This window comes from Leptonychotes weddellii, chromosome 3, assembly GCF_054177405.1.
Source record: "Leptonychotes weddellii isolate Sample4059 chromosome 3, ASM5417740v2, whole genome shotgun sequence".
Taxonomy (NCBI): Eukaryota; Metazoa; Chordata; class Mammalia; order Carnivora; family Phocidae; genus Leptonychotes; species Leptonychotes weddellii.
This window is the reverse complement of record NC_138371.1, coordinates 17,630,449-17,652,358: the sequence shown is the minus strand read 5'-3', so window position 1 is coordinate 17,652,358 and position 21,910 is coordinate 17,630,449. Positions and strand designations below refer to the sequence as shown.

Below are 21,910 nucleotides of genomic sequence, written 5' to 3'. Positions count from 1 at the left end.
AAAGGAAAAAGAAAACAAGACAAAATCAGAGAGGGAGACAAACCATGAGAGACTCTTGACTGTAGGAAACAAACAGGGTTACAGGAGGGGACGTGGGGTGGGGAGATGGGGTAACTGGGTGATGGGCATTAAGGAGGGCACGTGATGTGATGAGCACTGGGTGTTATATACAACTGATGAATCACTGAACTCTATCTCTGAAACTAATAATACACTATATGTTAATTAATTGAATGTAAATAAAATTAAATTAAAATTTTTTAAATTAAATAAATAAATAAGAATCAGCCTATGAAGAAATCACTGAAGAGAACAGAAAGACTACAAACGTGGTGATATGCAAGGAACAAAGACTGCTAGTTATTAACCAAAATTAACTGTTTTGTTTTCCTCTTCTTTCTGGGAAGCTAAGCCGAATACATCTGCCCTGCAATAAAATGTGTCCGTGGGTCTGAGTTGCAGCCAATGGGGTGTGAGTGACGTGATGTGTACCTGGCCCAGAGACATTGCCCGCCTCCTCTAATCCATGCTCGTTATTCTTTCCTGCTGGCTGAGGAACAGATTATTACCATGGAAACCCCCGTGATTCGTCGTTGAATTCATAAAGCTTCCATCAGCCTAAACCAACGAATGAACTGCCAACCTAGTCACCCCCCAGTGCTTCTCTGGGAGCCGTAAGTAAACTTCCACTGTGTTCGAGACATATTGGTCTCAGCATCTAGTGTTACCCCAACAAATATAGTCAGTGAAAGCACACATGAAAAAAAATAAATGTGAAAGGGGAAAAATTGGTGAAGGAAATGGACCCAAATATCCTCAACTTACAAAATGAGGGAATCAAGATACATTTTTATAACTTATGTAACAAGAAAATAAAGACGCATCTTCTAGAAAGTTCCAAAATAGACAAAAGAGGGACTACAGGTAATGATATTGGTAAGAAGTGGAAGGCAAAGGGAGGGGATTATATAAGTTAGCTGTCAGTGTATCCTTTCAGAAAATGACTGGATAATCTCTGAAACAATCATCAAGAAACAGGAACATATTACGGAAGAGGGAACCACAAACTTTATTTTATTATGTTCAGTTAGCCGCTGTATGGTACATCATTAGTTTTTGATGTGGTGTTCATGATTCATTAGTTGCGTATAACACCCAGTGCTCATCACATCATGTGCCCTCCTCAATACCCATCACCCTATTACCCCGTCCCCCCACTCCCCTCCCCTCTGAAACCCTCAGTTTGTTTCCCGGGGTCCATAGTCTCTCATGGTTTGTGTCCCTCTCTGATTTCTCCCCCTTCAGATTTCCCTCCCTTCCCCTATGGTCCCCCATGCTATTCCTTATGTTCCACATATGAGTGAAACCATATGATAATTGACTTTCTCTGCTTGACTTACTTCACTTAGCATAATCCCCTCCAGTTCCACCATGTCGATGCAAATGGTGGGTATTCATCCTTTCTGATGGCTGAGTGATATTCCATTGTATATATGGACCACATCTTCTTTATCCATTCATCTGTTGAAGGGCATCAGAAACGTGAAGTTCCATCTGGATAATGGGCCTGGGATAAGGAAGAGTGGGGTGGGGCTCCCGGATCAGCTTCCAGGGTGTGTGAACCCTGCCGTTGGGCAGGGCCCCAGGCTCCTTGTCACGTTCTGCTATCAAGGTCATGGATTCTTGATGGGTTTGCCTTTGAACTCTTGTTTTGTAAGTCAAGTCCAATGGGCCTATAGAGAATGCCCATGAGCAGAAAAGATGCAGCAAAAAGCTTGTCCACTAGTCTTTGCTACCCAGGCACACACAGCCTTTGGCAACACCCAGTGAGCCCAGAATCCAGTGACTGCTCTCTGCGCTGGAATTCAGCAGGATTCAAAGTGAGTACAAGGCGAGCACGACGCGTCTACGACTGGGTAAGCCGGGCCCTGACAACCCTGGGAGGCCGCGCCTTCCATGTGAACCAGAAGTTGCTTTGAACCCAGACAATAGGAAACTGTGTTCTAAGAGACACACACAACCAAGGAACCGACCACATCCTTCCTCATTCATGTTACTCCCCCGAGACACACACAACCAAGGAACCGATCACATCCTTCCTCATTCGTGTTACTCCCCCAAGACACACACAACCAAGGAACCGATCACATCCTTCCTCATTCGTGTTACTCCCCCGAGACACACACAACCAAGGAACCGATCACATCCTTCCTCATTCGTGTTACTCCCTGTATTAGCCAACCATTCATGCTGAATATGGTGCTACAGAAAGAAAGAGAGCGAGCCCATCGAAAGCTTTCTTCATTTCTGCTACTGCGTCTTCTATTTTGAGCCTTTCTATTTTATTTTTTCCTACAGTTTCTACCTCATTTTTGAAATTACCCATCTGTTCATCCAGGCAATAAGTTGGATGAATCTCAAAAACATATTGCTAAGTGAAAGTAGCCAAACTCAAAAGGCCACTTACTTTAAGATTCCATTTACATAGCATTCTGGAAGAGGCAAAACTATAAAGACAGAAAATAGATCCGTACTTGCCAGGTACTGGGGTAACAGAAGGGATTGACAGTAAAGAGGAAGAGGGACCTTTGGAGGGTGGTGGGGTGGTGCTGAAAATACTATGTATTTTTATTACAAAAATGTATAGGTTAATGAAAATTCATAGATCTGTAGACCTACAATGGTAAATTTTGTTATATACAAATTATATATTAATAAACCTTATTTAAAAAAAAACACAATTAATTTCCTGCCATTACACACATTTCAGGAGAGCTAACTGTCAAGAAGGTGTCCATAGGAACTGTTGGTGAGGATGGAGAGCAATGGCAAGTCTCTGGCACTATTGTAGGAGGGTAGATTCTTACGAGAACTTCGGAAAATTATTTGATGATACCCACTGAAGTTGAACATATGCATACCCCATGACCCTGCCATTCTAATACTAGGTTTATGCCCAAAAAGAGATTCATAAGAATGAACCCCAAGATATTTGCTCCAAAGATACAAATGTAGGGATCCGAAGGGGCACATGCACCCCATTGTTTATAAGAGCAATGTCCACAATAGCCAAACTATGGGAAGAGCCCAGATGTCCATTAATAGATGAATGGATAAAGAAGATGTGGTATCTGTCTACAATGGAATATTACACAGCCATCAAAAAAATGAAATCTTGCCATTTGCAACGACGTGGCTATAACTAGAGGGTTTTATGCTAAGCGAAATAAGTCAATCAAAGAAAGACAAATACCATATGATTTCACTCATATGTGGAATTTAAGAAATAAAACAGGATCGTAGGGGAAGAAAGGGAAAAAGAAAACAAGATGAAATCAGAGAGGGAGACAAAACGTAAGAGACTCTTAGCTATAGGAAACAAACTGAGGGTTATGGAGGGGAGGGGGGTTGGGGGATGGGGAAGTGGGGGGTGGACATTAAGAAGGGCACATGATGTAATGAGCACTGGGTGTTATATAAGACTGATGAATCACTGATCTCTACCTCTGAAACCAATAATACATTATATGTTAATTGACTGAATTTAAATTTTAAAAATAATTTCTAAAAACAAAAGAATGAACCCCAAGAGACAAGTACAAAAATGCTTATAGAGCTTTACTTACAGTAGCCAAAGGTGGAAACACCAACATATGATTGGTAATTAATTGAGCTCTACATTCATATACATTTGTGTTTTGTACACTTTTGTGAATGCATTTTGTGGCTTTTTTATACTTTATAAAAACATACTCCATAGCAAGGTGTGCAAGGCCTTCCATGCTCGGCCCGACCCACCTCCGCAGCCTAATCTTCCCGTTTCCGTGCAGCCCGTCATGCACCATGTGCTCATGCCCAGTACATATGTACCACGGCCTCTCTGCCTCATGCATTCGCACACTCTGTTCCCGTTGCCCAGATATTCTTCCACATGTCTGATTTTGACACACCTCGTCTGCATGGAAACCGCCAACTTATATTCCAAACCCAAGTCAGATATTACCTCCTTCCAGGAGCCTTCTTTGAACTCCCACTTCACACAACCTCTCCCCACAAGGCTGAATTGGGCACCTGTCCTGTAATTTCTCCTAACACCCTATTCTTTAGGTCCAGGTTTATCAACTCCCGCACTACTGACATTTGGGTTGAATGATTTGTGTTCTGAGGGTCTGTCTTGAGTATTTTAGGACTTTTTTTTTTTTTTTTTTAGCGTCCCTGGCCTCTACCCACTAGATACCAGGAGGATTCCACCCTCCGTTGTGACAAATATCACCTGGGCAGGCAAAACCCCCCTGGTGGGGAACCACTGCTCTAGGGATTTGGAGAAGCAATAAACATCCTCTTTCCACACCTGAATTCAGAAACGACTGACTGACCCAAAGTGGGGAAGATGAAGATGAAAATGTTACTGATACGGACGCCTGGGTGGCTCAGCCGGTTAAGCGTCTGCCTTCGCCTCAGGTCATGATCCCAGGGTCCTGGGATAGAGCCCCGCATCAGGCTCCCTGATCGGCGGGAAGCCTGCTTCTCCCTCTCCCACTCCCCCTGCTTGGGTTCCCTCTCTCGCTGTGCCTCTCTCCGTCAAATAAATAAATAAAATCTTTTTTTTTTTTTAATGTTACTTGTACAGCTAATGGGAGAACGTTAGAGCAGGGGCCCCATACTTGCTCCTACGTCACTCAAAGCGAGAGCCTCCCATACAGAGATTAGCGGCTCGGGACAACCCCAGGGCCCCTGCGCAGGACAGGCCCCCCGCCTCGTGGCAGAGGAGACTGGAATGCAAACGTCCTGGAGCATGCTGGTTCTGAGGGGGCAGAGAGAAGTAGAATGAGCTCCATTTCTCCTCCCAAACTCCTCGACCGGAGAGGGGTGAGGAGACAGGCCAGGGTACTACAGAAACCCCTCCGCAGGAGAAGTGGCTATGCCCCTAATGCGCTGTCCCTCCATCCCGGAGATGGCTGCGTGATGGTCCGCTGGCCTCTCGCCTGGGTCCCGCATGGATGGTGGAGGGCCTGGTCCACGTCCTGTCCATCTCTGGGTCCTCAGAGCCCCGCACAGGGCCGGGCTCATGCGGAGAGCTCAGTATACGCCTTCCCAAGGCTGCTATGGTAAGGTGCCTGGGACCCTTAGAGCCCCGAAGATCCTCCCGAGAAAACGGCTCCCGGCAATGAAGCCTGAAAGCCGCCAGCGTCTCGCACGCACCCGGCTCCGGGACGTCTCTCACAAAGGGAGCCCGGTGCCCAGGAGGAACTCAAAAGTGTTTCAACTGCAGCGACCTGTGGCTGGCTGCGTGGGGCCCTCCCTCTCTGGTCATCCAACCTTGGCTTCGTAGTACCACCGCTCGGCCACAAGGGGGCGACATCCCCTCTCCAATGCCTCTACAGCCTTCTTTCCTAAAGCCACCCCTTTCCCGGGACCTTGCGGGGGAGGTAGGAATGAGGCAGCATGGCCGCTTGCCTCTTCTAAAGGAGGAGGGGATCCTGGGCCAGGTGACTGGGCTCGTGGCCACAGCTGGATGTCCAGTAGACTCAGGCTCTAACCATGATGTCTTTGGCCAGGAGCGGCCTCTCTGTGGCTTTTCTCTCCTTCCTTCCCTGCATTCCCGGAGGTTCTCTCCTATTAAGCCCCAGAGCATTCCCAGCTCCTCCAGAGGCAGGGGAGGTGGCCCCTCCAGTGCGGTCTCGGGGGCCTCATGTCGACCCTCAGGCTTCTCACCACCACCCTCGGCCACCGTGTCACTGCGGCCCTTTTCCAGTGCTGCCTGTGGCCGGGCCCTGGAGTCTCCCCAGGAGCATCCCACAGACAACAGCTGGCCTTCTCAGCCTCCTGGTGACCGTCCTAGGACTCTCGATCCCTGAATCTTTGGACCAGCCAAGCTCCACGAGGCCAAGTGACCTATGGAAAGTCCCTTCCCCTCTCTGAGCCCAGCTGTCCTGCTCACAAAGGGCACGGTGTGATGAGCGGTCACCAGATCTCATGAGCCCCAAGTCCTCCTCTCCCTAAGGCCTGTCCCTGGCTGCCTTCTTCCCTCCCACCTGTCTGGCTCTTCTCTGGTCTCACAAGGACTTCTGCCTTCTCAGGAGCCCGCCCTCAGCAGGCTCCTGCCTCCACTCCATCTGTACCTTCCCAGATGAGTCTTTGGAAGCAGACAGATGCGAGTTTGAATCGTTAGATGGGCTCTTAATTGAATTGTTATTTCTCTGAGCCTTGGTTTGTTCATCTATGAAATGGGGGTGATAATGACCACCTTGTTGAGTTCATGGTAAATGAGATCCTGTGTCCCTCACACATCGCAGGCAGTCAATAAATGTGACGGCCCTCCCAGTAGTCCAAGCTAGACACCCTGCATAAAGGACTTACGAATATTTACATAACTTTGTCAGGACTGCCCTGTGTTACAGACAAGGAAACTGAGGCACAGAGAGGTGAAATGACTGGCCCGGAATCGAGGGCTAGGAAGTAGCAGAGTGCCTGGAGGGACTCCCCCAACACGTGCTCCACCTCCATGTTCCATGAGCAGGCTGATGAAAACATCTCATCTTTGCGTTTCAGCTGGGGTACGAGGTCTTCAGTCCTGCCTCTGCAGAGGCGCCCACCATCACTCCTTTTGGGGGGAAAAGAGGCCTATTCACTTATTTATTTTCATTTTTTGTCAGATTCGGCTTCTTTCATAAAGACCTGGGGCAGTTCGGTGAGCTCGGTGGCCTGGGAGTCCTCGAGAGAAACGTGGATGTTCACGCTCACTCTCACAGGGGTCACCGACCTTGAAGAGGAGGGAAGTAAATGACCAAGTCCAGGGAAAGCAGACGCTTGCATTCCTGGTTCCTAGACCCCAGGCCCTGGGAACAGGAAGCCACTGTGGGGCCGGACCCTGCAGAAACATGCTTCCACGGAGGGTGGAGGCACAGGGTGAGCAGAACAGAATCTACAGTGTTGAGTCGCTCCAAAGGGCAAGTGCAAGCCCACTCTGCATTGCTCGCCCAGAGAGACACTCGCCTGCCCCACCGAGAGAGGGGGGAGAACATAGGCCGGCTACAAGGGTGGGCAGACGGGCCTTGTGGACCCAGGGAGTCAGAACATGGGGCCAGGTCATGCAGGGCTGCGAGAAGCACCCAGACACATCGTATGGCCCAGAGGCCCCAGTTAGAGATGAGGACACGGAGGTTTTGAGAGGGGAAGTCTCTTGGCCAGCCCCCAGTCTTCCCAAATCTCTTGGCTGCTAGTCCAACGCCGCTGCACGGAGCCACCCCCTTCGGTCAGGGCCTCAGTGGCTCCTGCTACCACTGGCCACCTGCAGGGTCTCTGGCCCTGCCCACAGGCAGGTCATGGAGGGGCTCTGGACCAGCTCCAGTCTGCCAGGAAGGACGACCGATGACGGGAACGGGGCCCTCCAGGTCTCTGTCCCCGCCACTTCCCTGGGGCTTTTAATAAACAGCCTGCCTCGAAGTGCCCAACTACTGTCCCCTTCCAGCTCTCAGTAGATGGGTCTCTCTCTCGGGGCCCTTGGAAGTTGGCTCAGCCTGGGGCCCCCTGAGACCTTGTCCGGGAGTGCCCGCTGTGCCCCCTGTCGGCCACTGGAGGGAGCCTTAGGCCCGGGACGGCACTGGGAAGTTGGCTGAGGTGGTGCGGCCCTAAGGCAGGAGGAGAAACGCTCAGATACCAGAATTGCAGCCCCATCTGGACTTCCAAAGCCCTCCCTCAACAACCCCCCATGCCTAGGCCCCTCCTGTTCCCTGAGGTCCCTGGTCCATCCACCCTGAAGGACCACAGCCAGGACCTGCAGCCTGTCTACAGGTGACCCCATGGTGGGGGGGGGGAAGGTGGGGGGAGGGAGGCGGCCTGGGGGACAGAGAAGTAACAATGAGATGGGACATGAGAGGACAGGACCCAGGGAAGGAAGCAGGAAAGAGCAGCTAGGAAGAGGTAGGGGAGGCGAGGAAGAGCGAAAAAGGCAGAGGGGAGGGAGGAACCTTGAGCTGAATGTCTTCCCTGGGCCTCCCCCGCTGGGCTGGCCCTGCAGGGCCCAGACACCCCCCTCTGGCGTCTGCCTGGAGCAAGGACCCGGCCTCCTCAACACCAATCCAGGGCTTGGGTTATCAGCGTCCCGGGAGCAGGACGTCCGGCCAAGGAAGGGCAGGGAGAGGGCTGTAATGTCACACCAGGCCCACACAAAGGCGCCCGGCTCTCACCTGATCTTCACCTCCCTTATCTCCCCACTTGGGATAGAGTCCCGCGGTTCTAGTGATCTGAAGGAGCTTCATTCCGAGAAGGCTTCTCCCTCCCCAGCTGACACCTGCCAGTATCGATACCACAGCAAGCAAGATCGAGGTGAGGTATCAGAAGGCGGCTCCTTCGGCAGGGCCACCCCCAGGGGGCTTCCGATTTCCAGGACAAATCACCCTGAATGCAAGCTGAGCACCTGAAAGCAGAGAGCAATGCTCGGGAAGAGAAGTGAATCGCGGTGGGGAGAAGTCTGGGTTCTTGAAAGGATGTCCACACCTGCTGTCTCTCTCCACCTCCTGTTCACTCACGGAGTCGCCAGTTCTAGAAATACCATGAGCCATTTGGAGCCAGACACTGTGCTAAGCGACTTCCTCAACCCCGAGCCCCCACCCTCTGCTGTCTCTCTCCCCGGAGGAGGAAGCCAGGATGACCTCCTCATGGTCACTTCAGTGACCTTCTCCCAGGGCTCATTCGACGTGATCCTCAGGGGGGGCAGCTGGACTGTCTGTCCATTGCCCATTTCTTCCTCGAAACTCCCCTTTTCTACGGAGACACGAGCTCTTCCTCCCATTCTGAGACCTCCAGTCTTCTTCACAAGACCCTCTTCCTCCACCTCCTCCCTACACCCCCATGTGCCCCGGTCCCATTCACGACCCTCCTCTCTCTGCAATGCCTTTAGTTGGGGATGAGTCTCCACCCACAGATGCACAACAATCCTTCTGTGATTCAACTCATTTTCTCCATCACCCAACCCTCTCAACGGAAGTAGTGAGGAATTTCAGCGGGCAGGGGACCTGAACCGTAGGTGGTGCCGAGGCCTCGTCTGGGCTGCGTGGCCCTGGTTAGGCCACTCTCTGCAGTTTCTGGACCACACCTGAAGCATAGGGACCATTGCACTGGTCCTCGTCCTCTATACTGAGACACAGGACCATCCTTCCCCTGTGTCCTGTCACCTCTCTGGAGGAAATGATGAGACATTCCTACAGCCACCCACCCACCCCAGACCCCACCTTGAATCGGATTCTGGCCCCTGGACCAGCCTGCTGTATCACGGGGAGGAAGTGGTCAGGATACCCCAAGGCACAGACATGGCTGCTGGGGGTCATCCCTGGGAGCCAGGTCCTTCCCGTGAAAGAGGGTGACCACTGAGCTGTGCAGCTACGCCACGTGGCGTCACCACCTCCAGGATCTTGACCCCTCACTTCTAAGTGCCCCGTGAGCATTTCCACCGGAAGCCCCACGGCTGCTTCCCTCAACATGTCCACCTCCAGACTCTTCAACTTCTGCTCAAACCAATGCTTCTCAACTCAGTGTACTGTCGCTAGGCCTGGTCCTTCTCAACTGGCCTTCCATCGCCCCTGTGTTGGGTCAGTGCTGAAGCTCTTCCATGTCTTAGACCTACTGAGCATGCTCTGAGTGTGGCCCCAGAAGGAAGCACGGCGCAGGCCCTCACCTCCTGCCCCAGGAGCCGCAGAGGGGCTCTCCCTCCCACTGGTGCAGGAGCGTGAGTTGAGTCAGAAACTAACAGTGGCTCCCAATACCCACTCTCTTCCTTTAGTAATAAGTCCCCAGAAGTATGGCCGGGCTGTTGGCTGCACAGCATAAAAAAGTAATACCTCCCAGCAGCTAACTGAGGCCATGTGATAGTTTGGGTCCTTGCCATCTGAGCAGAAACAATGTATGAAATGTAAGCAGTATATCATGTCCTTAAAGAGAAGGGCATGATCTTTCCTTCCCCTTTCTCTGTTTTCCACCAACTGGAATGCAGTTGCAATGGCAGGAGCTGGATCAAGCTTTTTGGCCCCATATTGAGGATGGCCGAACGACAAAACTGAGTTCCTAAACAACTTCATAAGTAGAGCTCTGATATGAGCTAGAGACTTTTCATGAGAGATAAAGCAACTAGGTACCTCTCACATTTAAGTGTTCAGTAATTTGGAATCTGCTATAGAAGCCGAGTCAACATCCTAAATGATGCAGAGCTAGGAGATCTGAAGTCCTATTTTTCTAGCACTTTCCAGCTACGAGATCTCAGGCAAACTACTGAATCTTCCAAGCTTTAGTTTCCCTAGCTGTATTACCTATTTCCCAGGGTCATTTTATAAATAAATGAGATGACCTCTAACATCTAACATCACATCATCTAACATATAGCTGGGCTGCAACAGATGTTGAAACAGACAGCCCAGGCATTTTTGCCAAAGGCTAATCTGTCCCCACCACTCCCTTGATTAAGACTTTTCAAAAACATCCACTGCTCTTACGACAAACACCAAGCCCTTCACATGACCAAAGGCGCCTGCCAAACTCACCCATCGTCTCTAGTCCAACCTCCTGACTCCCCCCAGCCCCCACCAGCTCCCTCTGGCGACAATGACCTTGCGGTTAACTCACTCCTTCTACAAACATTGATAGAGGGCCTCCCACATGCCGGACACTGTGCTGAGGCTTCAGGTACAGACCTGGGTCCTTGCTCTTAAGGACTTAATTGTCTAATTGGGAGGGGGGGGGATCAAATAAGTAGATAATAAACATAGCTGACATTTATCAAGCATTTACTAAAAGTGCTGCCCCAAAATGTTTGTACAGATAGAGACTCTCAATTGCTACAACAACCCCTTGAGTCAGAGACCACCATTACCATCCCACATTGCCACAGGTGGAAACAGAAGCATAGCAAGGTCAAACAACGTGCTCAGGGTCATACAGCTAATAGGAATGACGCAGCATTTTAACCCTGACCCCACAGCCTCTGCATTAGCCTCTTTTCTCTCTGGCCTGCAATTGAATGTGAAATTAACACTGTAAAACACGCCACCCTGGGGAGGCACCTGAGGTTCAAGCAGGCTATGCCCCTCCTGCCCCTGGACCTTGGCACGTGCTGTTCCCTCTGCCTGAAATACCTTTTCTCTCCTTTTTACCCAGTCGACTCCTGTTCACTCTGTGGACTCTAACATTTGGAAAGAGTCACTTCCTAGGGGACACCTTCTCTGCTCTCCCCAGACCATCGGGATCCATTTACGAACTCTTGCTGTATGATGTGCCTGTCCTCCAGGGCACCTATCATACCGTAATTACATATTGGCTGCTTCTTTACGTTTTCCCCACTCTCCCTTCCGTGCTGTCTTTAGACCCAGAATGCTGCAAGGGAAACAAACACACCAGTAGCGCTCAGTGCCTATTACAATGCCTGCACATAGTAGGTGCTCACTGCATCTCAGGTGAATTCACCGGCTGATTGACTTACCGCCAGGGAGCCCCGAGTTCTCCACCAGCTCTAGAGCACCACGTCTGTGAGGTTTTCTCCATCGCTCCCTGGTGGTCTCCTGCCCTCCTCCAGGACCCCTGGCCCACACAGCCTCTGCTCCTGATGTCCCCAACCAGCCTGAGTCCCGTGAGGACGGGGCGGTGGTGCTCCAGGTCGGGTCCTGCTCATGCAGATTAGGAGGCTGAGGGGAGGCAAGGAGGCTGTAAACTTATGGGCGCCCCCTGGTTTCCCAGGACCAACCCGGAAGTCAGGGAACGGGAAGGGGCTGAGAGGAGGGGTCCAGAATCTAGACATCCTGTCTCGAAGGCCAGAGATGATCTTTAAACCCCATAAAAGCTGGAGCCACAGAGGCGGCCGTACCACCCCCACCCCAAGCGTGTGGTCTGGAGTCAGGAGCCGGCTAGATCAATATCGTTAGGGAGGCTTTCAGCTACAAGTCTGTTCTGCTGCCAAGTCCCCCCAGAGGCCTGAGAAATGGTGGGGAGGAGGCAAGAGGCACAAGAAGAGGACGGGGGGTGCATATTCCTTAAGGCCCCAGAGCGCAGTACACTGCGGTCCATCTGCACACCCCGCCTCTGGGGTCAGCGTTCTCCCATTTTCCAGATGAGGAAATTAAGGCCCAGGAAGGACAAAGCTTTCCTGAGGCCCTAGCAAAGCCAGAGCCAAACCAGCTGTGCCTGGGTCAGAGGCCAGCGCTCCCAAGGCAGGTCACAGCTGACGAGGCTCATCTCTGGTCCCGGCTCAGGCTGGAAGGGGGGCCTTCCCTAGGCTGTGCCTGCAGCCACACCCGGGATGGAGGCAGTCCTCACTCCAGCATCTGCAGGGACAGGGGCTCATTGGTCCCAGAGCACACTTTCCAGTAGCTCCTCTCCACTCGGGGCTCCCCGCAGCGCTCGCCGAGGACGGTGTGGCGCCCAGAGAGTGTGGGCTCCCTTGTCCACGGAAGGCCACAGGACACGGCATAGCCAGCATCTCAGCCTCGCCACGCCTCCGCGTCTCCAAGCAGAGCTGTCCCAGTCCTTAGGCTCCTCGTGCTGCAGCCCACCGGCCCTTGCCCCCCGACTCCCGCCTGCCAACGTCCTGCGTCCACCGTGCCCCAGGCCCCGGGCCTGACCAGCAGAACTCTGGGGGCGGGTGCTCTCCCTCGCCTCTGATTGTGCCACTCTGCTGATGAGCGCAGCCGGGGGTCAGCTCGCTGTGGGAGCCGCCCTGCCCCATTGCCGGCTTGACGCCCCTGGGACTGAGTCTCCCCACCAGGATGTCGGCCGCAAGGCGGGAGCAAAGGACATGCCTCCGTGGAGATACAGTACAGCCCGACGGGCTAGGTGGGTGTGTGTGTGTGTGTGTGTGTGTGTAGGTGTGTGTGTGTGTGTGTGTGTCCCCCGCATGCATACAGGTGCATTTGATCCTCCACCTGCCGTCCATTGTTTAGAACCAGCTGTATCCTTTCCATAATTTGACTTGCTTACAAACTGCTGAGACTAATCATTAGTCATCTTCACCAGTGAATGAGGAAAATCCAGGTCTCTAAAAGAGGAAGGCAGAATTTAATGCCCAAGAGGAGAAATTTCAGAGCTGCTGGAGCTGGATTTCCCAGACCCTACCCTTCCACCGACATCTAGAAGGCCTGCGCATGGCCCCAGGGGGACAAAGACAGCTTCTCCTTCCTCAAAGAGCCCTGGCTCAGGCGGGTCAGAGCTAGGACCCCCCCAGATGCAGAAGGAGGGACACTAGGCTCAGCTCCTGAGGGGGCACATGGGGAAGGGGGCCATGCGGACACCCAAGCCAATCCAGAGGGGACTTCTTCCTCCCCTGCCCCTCCTCCAGACCGTTCCCCAAGGCGTGTGCGTCTGTGTGTGAGCACACACACCTGCCACAGAGGATTCCATGTGCACAACAGTCTTCCACAGTGGTTCTGGCCATGAGTTGTCCATAGAGTCCCCAGGAGAGAGATGAAAAGTTCCAGCGTCCCCCCTGGACCTTAGATTCACCCAGAACTTCAGGGTGTGACCCGCCCAGGCTTCAGTACTTTTCAGCCAAGTTTGAGACACCAAGTGAAAGACAACTTGTCTTTGGCCCCAACCCCATCCCTTTGTCCCTCCTGCCCTCCTGATGCTGTTTCGGCCTCAGCCCACACCCCAAACACCCTCCACAACCAGAGGAGTGAGCAGCAGCGCCAGGCCTCACCCCCGCCTAGCTCTCGCCACCTCCCGGCCACAGAGACTGTGGGATCCCGCCGGCAGGCCCGGCCGCGAGGGGAAGCCTAGGACCCCTGGTGTCCCGCGGAGGCCCAGACAAGGGCGGTCACGGTCCTCATGGTTCGGGTGGGGCGGAGGCGGCACATGTCAGGCCCTGGGTTTGAGACCCAGCCGGGCGATCCTCCGCCAGGCCGCTCAGACTTCAGCGCGTGTGCGGGTCTCCTGGGGGGTCTCCTGAGAGTCTGGTCTGGGGTGGGGCCAGAGGCTCTGCCTTTCTGATAAGCTCCCGGGCGATGCCGATGGGCTGACGCTGCAGGGACCGCACTTGCCTCAGAAATGAAGAGAGTCTCCCGTGTAATAAGGGGTGTCAGGAGAACTCACGTCCCTACCCCAGAGCCCTCTGGCTGCAGCCCACTCACTCCTTCCTCCTCCTCAGGGCACACTGGGAGCGCAGCTGGCCTCCACCCTGCCTCCCTGTTGGGGCCCCTCAAAGCCAGGCCGCATGAGCCCAGCCGCAGGCCCCAGCCTGCCAGTCTCATCTGTTTCTCTCTTCCGCTGGCCCAGGCCCAGCCCAAGGTAGCCACGTCACCCCACAGCTGGGTGGCATCAGAGGGTGACCCCCTACACACACACACCTGGAGCCCCGATCCCCTCTGTGGGAAGCCAGCCAGACTGCCCAGCCCCCGGACCCCCCTGTCTGACCAATGCCATCAGGTGGGGCTCCTGCCTGCCCCTCACTCATCAGAGTCTGTCCTTCCCTCATAAACAAAACCCTAAGCAAAGGAAGGGGTGCGAGCTAAGAGACGCATGGACTTTTAGGGTTCACAGCCTGCTCGGCCAATTTCCAGTCTTGTGATTTTGAGCAATCTCTCGACATCTCTGAAGCTCTGTTTCTTTCCCTGTAAGATGAGGACAAGGACGGTCCCCGGGCGCATGTGTGTGAGAAAACACACATACGCGCTCCGCACCGTCTCTGGGACTTAGCAGGGTTGCTCGATGCGAGCTGTCACCGGTGGTGACAAGCTCCAGTTCTGCCCCTTAGAAGCTCGGTGACCTCCCGCAGGCTTGGTTTCCTTCTCTGTCACTTCGATGTAATGACACCTACCTCCCGGGTGTGTTGGAAAGATTAGTCGTGACAATTCCTCGCCCGTGGCAGGCATGCAGTGCCTGTCTCCGTGGTCCAGAAACCTCCAGAGGCCGTCTCATGAACCAACTTCACGTAGACGGGTTGGTTCCGAGTTGCTCGTAGGACCCAAGCGGGGCCTATCAGCGCCTAAGAGCACTTGCCCCAGCATTTAATATTTGCTTAAAATACCGGGGAAAAAGAGCTCTCTACGGGGCTGCCGGGCTGGGAGGATGCAAGCCGGGAGCACCTCGTGGCCAAACGCTGGGGTGTCTGGTGCCACCCCAAGGACACCGCCTGCCTGAAAATTAAGCCAGCCCGGAACCGGGGGGTGGAGACCAATTCCCGGTTCCACCGTTCGAGCTGCCGGATCCCGCGGGGCCTCACCTCTTGTTCACGGGGGCCGATACAGTCCTTTACCCCCTCCCTTTAAATCAGTTTGAGTTTCTCTCCTGGCTTTAAGAGTCCAGACGGAACTCTCACGGCAATCAGAACCAAGACCTGGACGGCGGGGAAGCCGCTGGGAGAATCATGGGGGAGCTGTGTGCGAGAGGCACCCCTCAAGCCCACCGCACATCCAGAGCCTGGAGGGCGCCCCCTTTGTGCTCACCGGAGACTCGGCAGACCCCTTCCCAAAGAACACAGCTAGAGAAAGGCAGAGATTTTTCTTTCACTTTATCATGTATAAAGCCATACAATGCGGCGCCAGGAGAGAAAGCAGCTGTACAGGAGGGGGCCGGCATGAGGGTACGATACATTCGTATCCAGGTAAGCTGCACAGGTCAGGGTTTATACAAGGTGGCAGAGAGTATAGGCACGATGATACAAAATAGAAAGGATATTTCCATCTATATAAATACACAGCCAGGGGGTGGGGAGGACGCTGGGTTATTCTGTCTCTCCTGCAGGGGGCCGGGGAGGTGGTGGCGAGGAATCTCTTACATTTGTTCTGAATGGCATGTCAGAGGGAGGAGAGAAAATGGGGAAACACGGCATGCACACACAGATGTGCTCACTCTCACACACAAACCAAACATGGACACACGGGAGAGCCTCAACCTGCTTAACACTGATTAGAAACCAAACTTGGGACATCTGTCTGCAAAGACCTCACTGCCGGAAAGAGCCCAGGTGTGGGACATACACAAAAGTCCTCCAACAGTCTGGTCATCCGAGGACAGAGAAATCGGGAAGGAGCCGATCTGCCAGAGCCCCACCCAGTGGAGCCAGTCGTCCCCATTGACAATACTGCGATTCCTCCCATCGGGGGCCCTCCTGATTCCTTTCACTGCTGGGTGATATCGAACTGGGCGTCCCATTGCCCACCCACTATCTTTGGCCCTAACCCCACGTTTCCTAAAGAGATCAGCAAAATATGCACACACAGACTCCTGTACTCGCATGCACACGCACGCCTATGTCCTGCGTTACACTGGCCAGGAGCTCCGGTTTCTGGATCCTGGGGCCTGGGCCTGGGTGAGGAATGGCTCTGGGACTCTGCCCCCAACCTCTCCAAGGACCCTGAGCGTGGGGAGATGTAGGGGATGTAGGCAGCCCCTGGATAGGGTATGGACCCACTTGGGCTCCCCAGGGCCTGAAGTTGAGAAGTTCAAAGAAGGAGGGAAGACTCGGGAGGCAGGGATGGTGGGCAAGTGTCCAGCACAGATGTTCTGCTTCCAGACACCTCCACATGCCCTGCATGGCGGGAAGAGGCTGCCCGACCTGGGCCCGGGCGCATCGGCGTCCCCTTCCTCCCTCTCCTGAGAGCACCTTTGTAAGGCTCACACTTGTGCCCCTGGTTGCCGCCTCTTACGGCCACCAGGCCCCACCGGCCCTATCCTGCCAGTCTCTGATACACCGAGGGATTCCTCGAAGCCCAAGGGAGAAGGACTCCATGAGTTTTCAGAGCCGCTGGGGAGAGACTCTGATGAAGATGGAGGTCAAAGGCCCATCCCGAACCTCGGTCACAGTGTACGTGGCCCTCAGATAGCTGGCTAGATGAGGGGGCCAGGACGCCAAGACTGCAGGGCAGGGGCATTCCAGGCACCCCTGGAGGTGGACCAGACAGCTCCCTTCCTTCCTCTTTCCCCTCTGGGGTCACCTCTCCATTGTTCCCATGCTCTGCCCTCTCCTCCTGGTCCACCGGCGTGGAGCCACCTGCACCTCGCTGGACCTCTCCCAGAGTCAGACACATGTCATCTCCCTGCCCTCTTCCCTCCAGACACCACACGGGCCTGCCCCAGGGAGGCCCCGGAGCCGGCCTCAGACGCCGGGCTGGAACGCGGGGGGCCGTAAGCCCGCCTGACGTCTGCACCCCCGCTCTGCAACCTGACCCTGCCTCTCCCACTCCTCCTTGCCAACTTCCCCCGGACCCTGGCCCTGCCAGCCTGTTTGCAAGACCAGACAGCACTCTCCTGGCTGACAGACAGATTCAACAGTAACAGCAAACAGGGGTGAGGAGGAGGGAGGAGAGAAAAGGCTAGACATTTACACAATAATAACAATAATGATTAAAAGTGCTTTCTCTTAAAGGAAATCTTTGGCAAGAATATACTGCGGTGCTGTGTGTGTGTGTGTGTGTGTGTGTGCATGCTGGGGTGCACAGACCTAACCTGTGAGACATGGGAGGGCCACAGTGTCCTCCCAACCAGTGTCTGACCCAAAGGTAGGGCCACTTGGAGACTGGGGTACCCTTCCCTACCATTCTTCTGAAACCCACTCCTTCCAGAGGGATGCAAGGGAGTGAGGATTGAGCCGATCAGCTTCCCAGGATGCCCTGGTCCTTCCCAGGGTCACACTCGGCTCAGGCCCGAGTGGGGCAGGCTGGCCATGCCCGGGAGGTGGGGGCTGCTGGGGCGGGGGGAGGTGGTGGGAAAAGCATGTGGAAGGCCCAGGGCTGGCTGCCAAAGGGTCTGCCGCTCCGCCTGGCCCCAAGTGAGGAGAGGACATCCAGACGAGGAGGGGCGAGACCCTGGGGCCACGTCCAGTGGGAGATTTAAGATATTTACAAAGGAAGTGGGCAGGAAACACCTCCTATCTGGGGAGAGAGTTGGGGTGGGTGGGAATAGGGGGGGATATCTGGGTATCTGGCTTGAACGCCTCAGAAGGAAGAGCACTTTGGAAGAACCTCGGTCACCAAGTACAAGGTTGCAACCTTTAGGAAGCGGGGGCCTGCTTCCCACCTTCAGACAATTCTCCTTTCCAACTCCCTGAAACAGAATGTCCACACAGATACAGCTTCTTGGAGGAGAAAAAATGCAAAAGACACACACATCACCCACATCGGCCACACACACCTTTGTCCCCCACAGGCTCACACACTTGCTCAGGCCCATAGTGAGGGGGCAGCTCCCCCTCATCTCTGGGAGCTGACTGCTGAGCCCCAGGCTTACCAGAAAATAAGGGGGCCATGGGAATGGAGCAGGCACATTGCCTCCCCACTGCCCACTCCAAGGATAAAGGGCCCCTACGTTTCAGACTTCACTTAGACATAAAAAAAGGGACGGGAACTGGTTTATGCCCGGGGAGGCGATAAAGCAATATGGGAAAACAATAAATACTTCTTGTCAATTTACCTATTCTTTTTTTTTAACCTTTTCTTATATTTTATTAGCTTACAGATTCTGTCAGTATGTCTCACATATATATTATATATATTTATATATCAGTACAATGCCTCTCTCTAGGGGACCCCCTGGGCTTAAGAAGCCATTCAAGAATGGAGTCCTGGTGAATTTTCCATTCTGGCTTAGAGTCCTTGGGTGGTGGTCTGGGGGTTTCCCCAACTGCCCAGATGGATTCTCGGCCCTCTGACCTAAATGCATGCCTCGGCCCCTCTGTTCCACGGCAGCTTGGCTCTGCCGGGGAAACCAAGGCAGGAGGGGTAACAGCAAGGCTTTGGCATGGTACGTAGGCCATGTGGGATGCACAGGCAGCAGCAACAAGAGCTCTGCTAAGGATATCCTGGACAGCCCCGTAAAAGTCAGACCCCGAAACACCCGCAGAGGGGAGCACGAGGCCTTTGGGTGTCTTCCCTGGGGCTTGCTGGGCAGGGCTTTTGAAAGCAGGTTCGGCAGGACAAGCTCCAACATGGGGACACTGAAGGACGGGGCAGGGCAGGGCAGGAAGGCTCAATCCCCCACAGCCGCAAGGGCATCAAACAGATAAGCAAATGGGAGGAAAGGCTGGTCTGGGGCACAAAACCCAAGAACGGGCTGAGGGCTCGGAGCTGGTGGGAGCCACCTGCCCAGGCTACTGCAGGGCCACACACCCGCGATCCTGCCAGCTCCACAGCCGCCCCTCCTGACGGATCTCTCCCCCAAGACGATGCGCATGCATGTCTGCACCTCCCGGAACCAATACTCCAGCCTCCCGACTGAGGCAGAACAGGGGGTACCGCCGTCAGGCAGCCAGCCGCCCTCCCACTGGGGTCTTTCTTGAGAAGGGCTGGCAGCGCACGGGGCCGCTAGAATGCAGGCACAGGGGCCCAGTCTGTGACCCAGAATCTTGGGTACTCGTGGGGAAGAGGGCTTATGTCCCCCCCTCCCCCGCTGCCCTGTCACCCCCTGCTATTGCTTTCTTTGGACAGGATGCACATGTGTGTGCGCAAACACACGGGGCACAGACAAGGACAGGTGTTATACCTGGCTGAGAGGCACAGGAAAGTCAGTGAGGATGGGGGTGTGGACCTATTACGCACCCCGTATATACACCCGCACAGACTGCACAGCGGAGGCGGAGTCCAGAGACCTCAGGTACCTCAGGTCTCAGATACTTTCAAAGGCAAAAGTTCGGCCACGTGACGTCCCATGCTGGCTGTGTTTGGTTCACCAATCTACCCCGGAGGCGGCCAGAAAAGGATTCTCTCAATCTGATTTCTCCTTGCGAAGCAGTCGGGTTAGGGAGACAGAGCTTTTCCATTTACTCCCAAATGACAGATCCCCAAGGAGTTGGTCTGTCTCCTCTGAGGAGCCCCATCCTCTCGGAGGGGGGAAGGGGGAATTAGGTGGACCTGGTGAGCGGTGGAGGCTTTCAGGGATCCACAGTATCCCTCCACCCAGGGGAATCCAAGTTATTCTCCTCCATCTTTTTCTTTCTCTCTCTCTCTCTCTTCCCCCTTCCCCTCTGCAATTCACTTCCCCCTCCCCACGTTGCACTTTCTTCTCTCCTTCTCCAAAATTGGCCCAAAGTCCTCCTTCTGGATTCAAGGGTGGTCAGGATTCATGGGTCCCCTCCCCACTCGCCCCATCCCCCCCACTGCCCTGGCCCCGGGCGAGGGGTGGCGTTCATCTCTTCTGGCCCGCACTCAGCATGACCTTGGAGACGAAGTTGACAATGGCGGAGGCGGGCTGGTTGGGGTCAAGCTCAGCGAAGAGGTGGCAGGCATTGTCCGTGGTGCTGCCCTGCTTCCGGGCCACGAATCCGAAGAGCCTGCGGGGGGGCAGGAGAGGGGTGCCAGGCGTGAGGGGAAGGCGGGGGCCGGGGGGGGGGACCCCAGGCCTGGGAGGGCTGCCCATGTGAGCAAGCTCATCCTCAGCTCAAAGCCTCTCCCCAGTCTTCCCACCTCTCCCTGTACATGGGGATGGGGGTTCCCGAGCGCAGGAGAGAATCCTCCCTCTCGTCTGCCCCCAGAAAGCCAGGGCCTGGAGATGAGAGTGTCCCTGGCTTCAGGGCAGGCAGCCATTCCCCTCTGAGGAGCAGCCGGAGGAGGGGCTGGAGGCAAATGAGGAGACTGGACAGCAAGAGGTGGGGAGGAGACCGAAAATAAAATGGGGACATTCCTAGGCTGGCTTCTCTTGGTCCTTCCCAGCCCCACCCCTCCCCGACAGTTCTTGCGCACAACACAGAAGCGCATGAAGAAAATGCCGTCTGCCTGTCAAAGCGCTTGGCCTCCTCAGACACCAGGGGAGGATCAGGGAGACAAGGACAAGGGGTCACCACGCCCCCCCACACACACACACACACTCTTCTCCCGGGCTCCAGAGAATGGGAGGGGATGGGGGACCCCACACCTGTTCCTCCCCACCCCCACTCCCCGCACCAGAGTGACCTGGAATTCTCTGTGCAAAACAGAGTTAAAAATATGAGCAGAGAACAGAATGTGAGTCCAGGTCCCCTCCCAGTCGGCACGTTGCTAATTAGAGCGAGATGGGGAAATCGGGACAGCTGGAGATTCCGATGGAAACCCCTCTCCCCAGGACTGGACCACAACAGCTGAAATTAGCAAAGCTGGGTCCTGCTCGCCACCACCCGCACGCATGTGTACACACACACACACACACACACACACGCATGCACATGCACAGGACTTCCTACAGCTTCCTACAGCTTGGCTATCCCCAACTTTGTTTCAGGGGCTGGGGGCAGCTAGGGCCCGAGGTCCGGGGTAATGGCCTGCCCAAGCGAAGGGGATGCCTGCGTCCACGGCACCTTCTTTGCAGGCTTGCTGAGGCTCCTCGGTGCTGGTGCCGGTGCGGAGGAGGGCAGTAAGGGCGGAGGGAGGGAGTGGCTCCCAGCCGCCCCATGACCTCGAGCCAGCCCTGGCTGCCTGGTTTCGCCAGGGTGGAGAGCCAGCCAATCTCACCAGCCTAAACACGGCCCGCCTGCTCTCCCTGCTGTTGATTTCAGCTCCCTGGCTCCAGAGGCCAGTTCAACGACTGCCAAGTCCTTTTTCTGCTCAGGGGGAATGGATCCAGGCAAGAAACCTCAGCCCCAGGGCAGGGAGGAGCACTTGCAAGGACCTGCGATCAAGTACCTCCTGAAATCTGGGGCCTGAGGCGCCTCGCATACCTCCCCCTGGTCCCTGCCTGACTGAGCCGGGCTCTCCGGGGGCCTCTGCCCTGCCGAGCAAGGCCATGTCAACAGGAAGCTCTGCATAAAACCAGCTCCGGAATGAGGAGAATGACTTCCGGGCTTGGGAGCAGCCCACTTCTGTCCCCAACCCACTGTCTCCCCATCGCAGGGCCCAGTGGTGACTGAGCATGAGCTCCTTCAGACACAAAGCTCTGGCCTGCTTGGGTCAGGGACTCGGAGTTCCTAACGGCCCTGGGAACTCAAAGAAGGCTGAAGTAGGTATGAGGCATGCTCTGAGATGGCTGG

The 21,910-nt window shown here is 54.7% G+C and overlaps 1 protein-coding gene and 1 long non-coding RNA gene across 15 annotated transcripts in view; both read right to left on the bottom strand.

Moving 5' to 3' along the window:
* LOC145720462 (uncharacterized) overlaps window positions 1–12,812 on the bottom strand; it is a 62,094-nt gene extending 49,282 nt beyond the window's left edge. Inside the window, exon 1 of the long non-coding RNA XR_014143386.1 lies at window positions 11,471–12,812. This is a non-coding gene — a long non-coding RNA (uncharacterized LOC145720462). The remainder of the gene's footprint in view (window positions 1–11,470) is intronic.
* A 2,658-nt stretch (window positions 12,813–15,470) lies between these two features.
* The window catches only part of TNS1 (tensin 1), a 201,161-nt gene continuing 194,721 nt past the window's right edge, over window positions 15,471–21,910 (bottom strand). For all 14 annotated transcript variants that reach the window (XM_081813624.1, XM_081813628.1, XM_081813626.1 and 11 more), the window contains one exon: window positions 15,471–20,242. In XM_081813624.1, coding sequence (XP_081669750.1) covers window positions 20,098–20,242 — 145 coding nt within the window. In that variant the 3' untranslated portion in view covers window positions 15,471–20,097. The remainder of the gene's footprint in view (window positions 20,243–21,910) is intronic.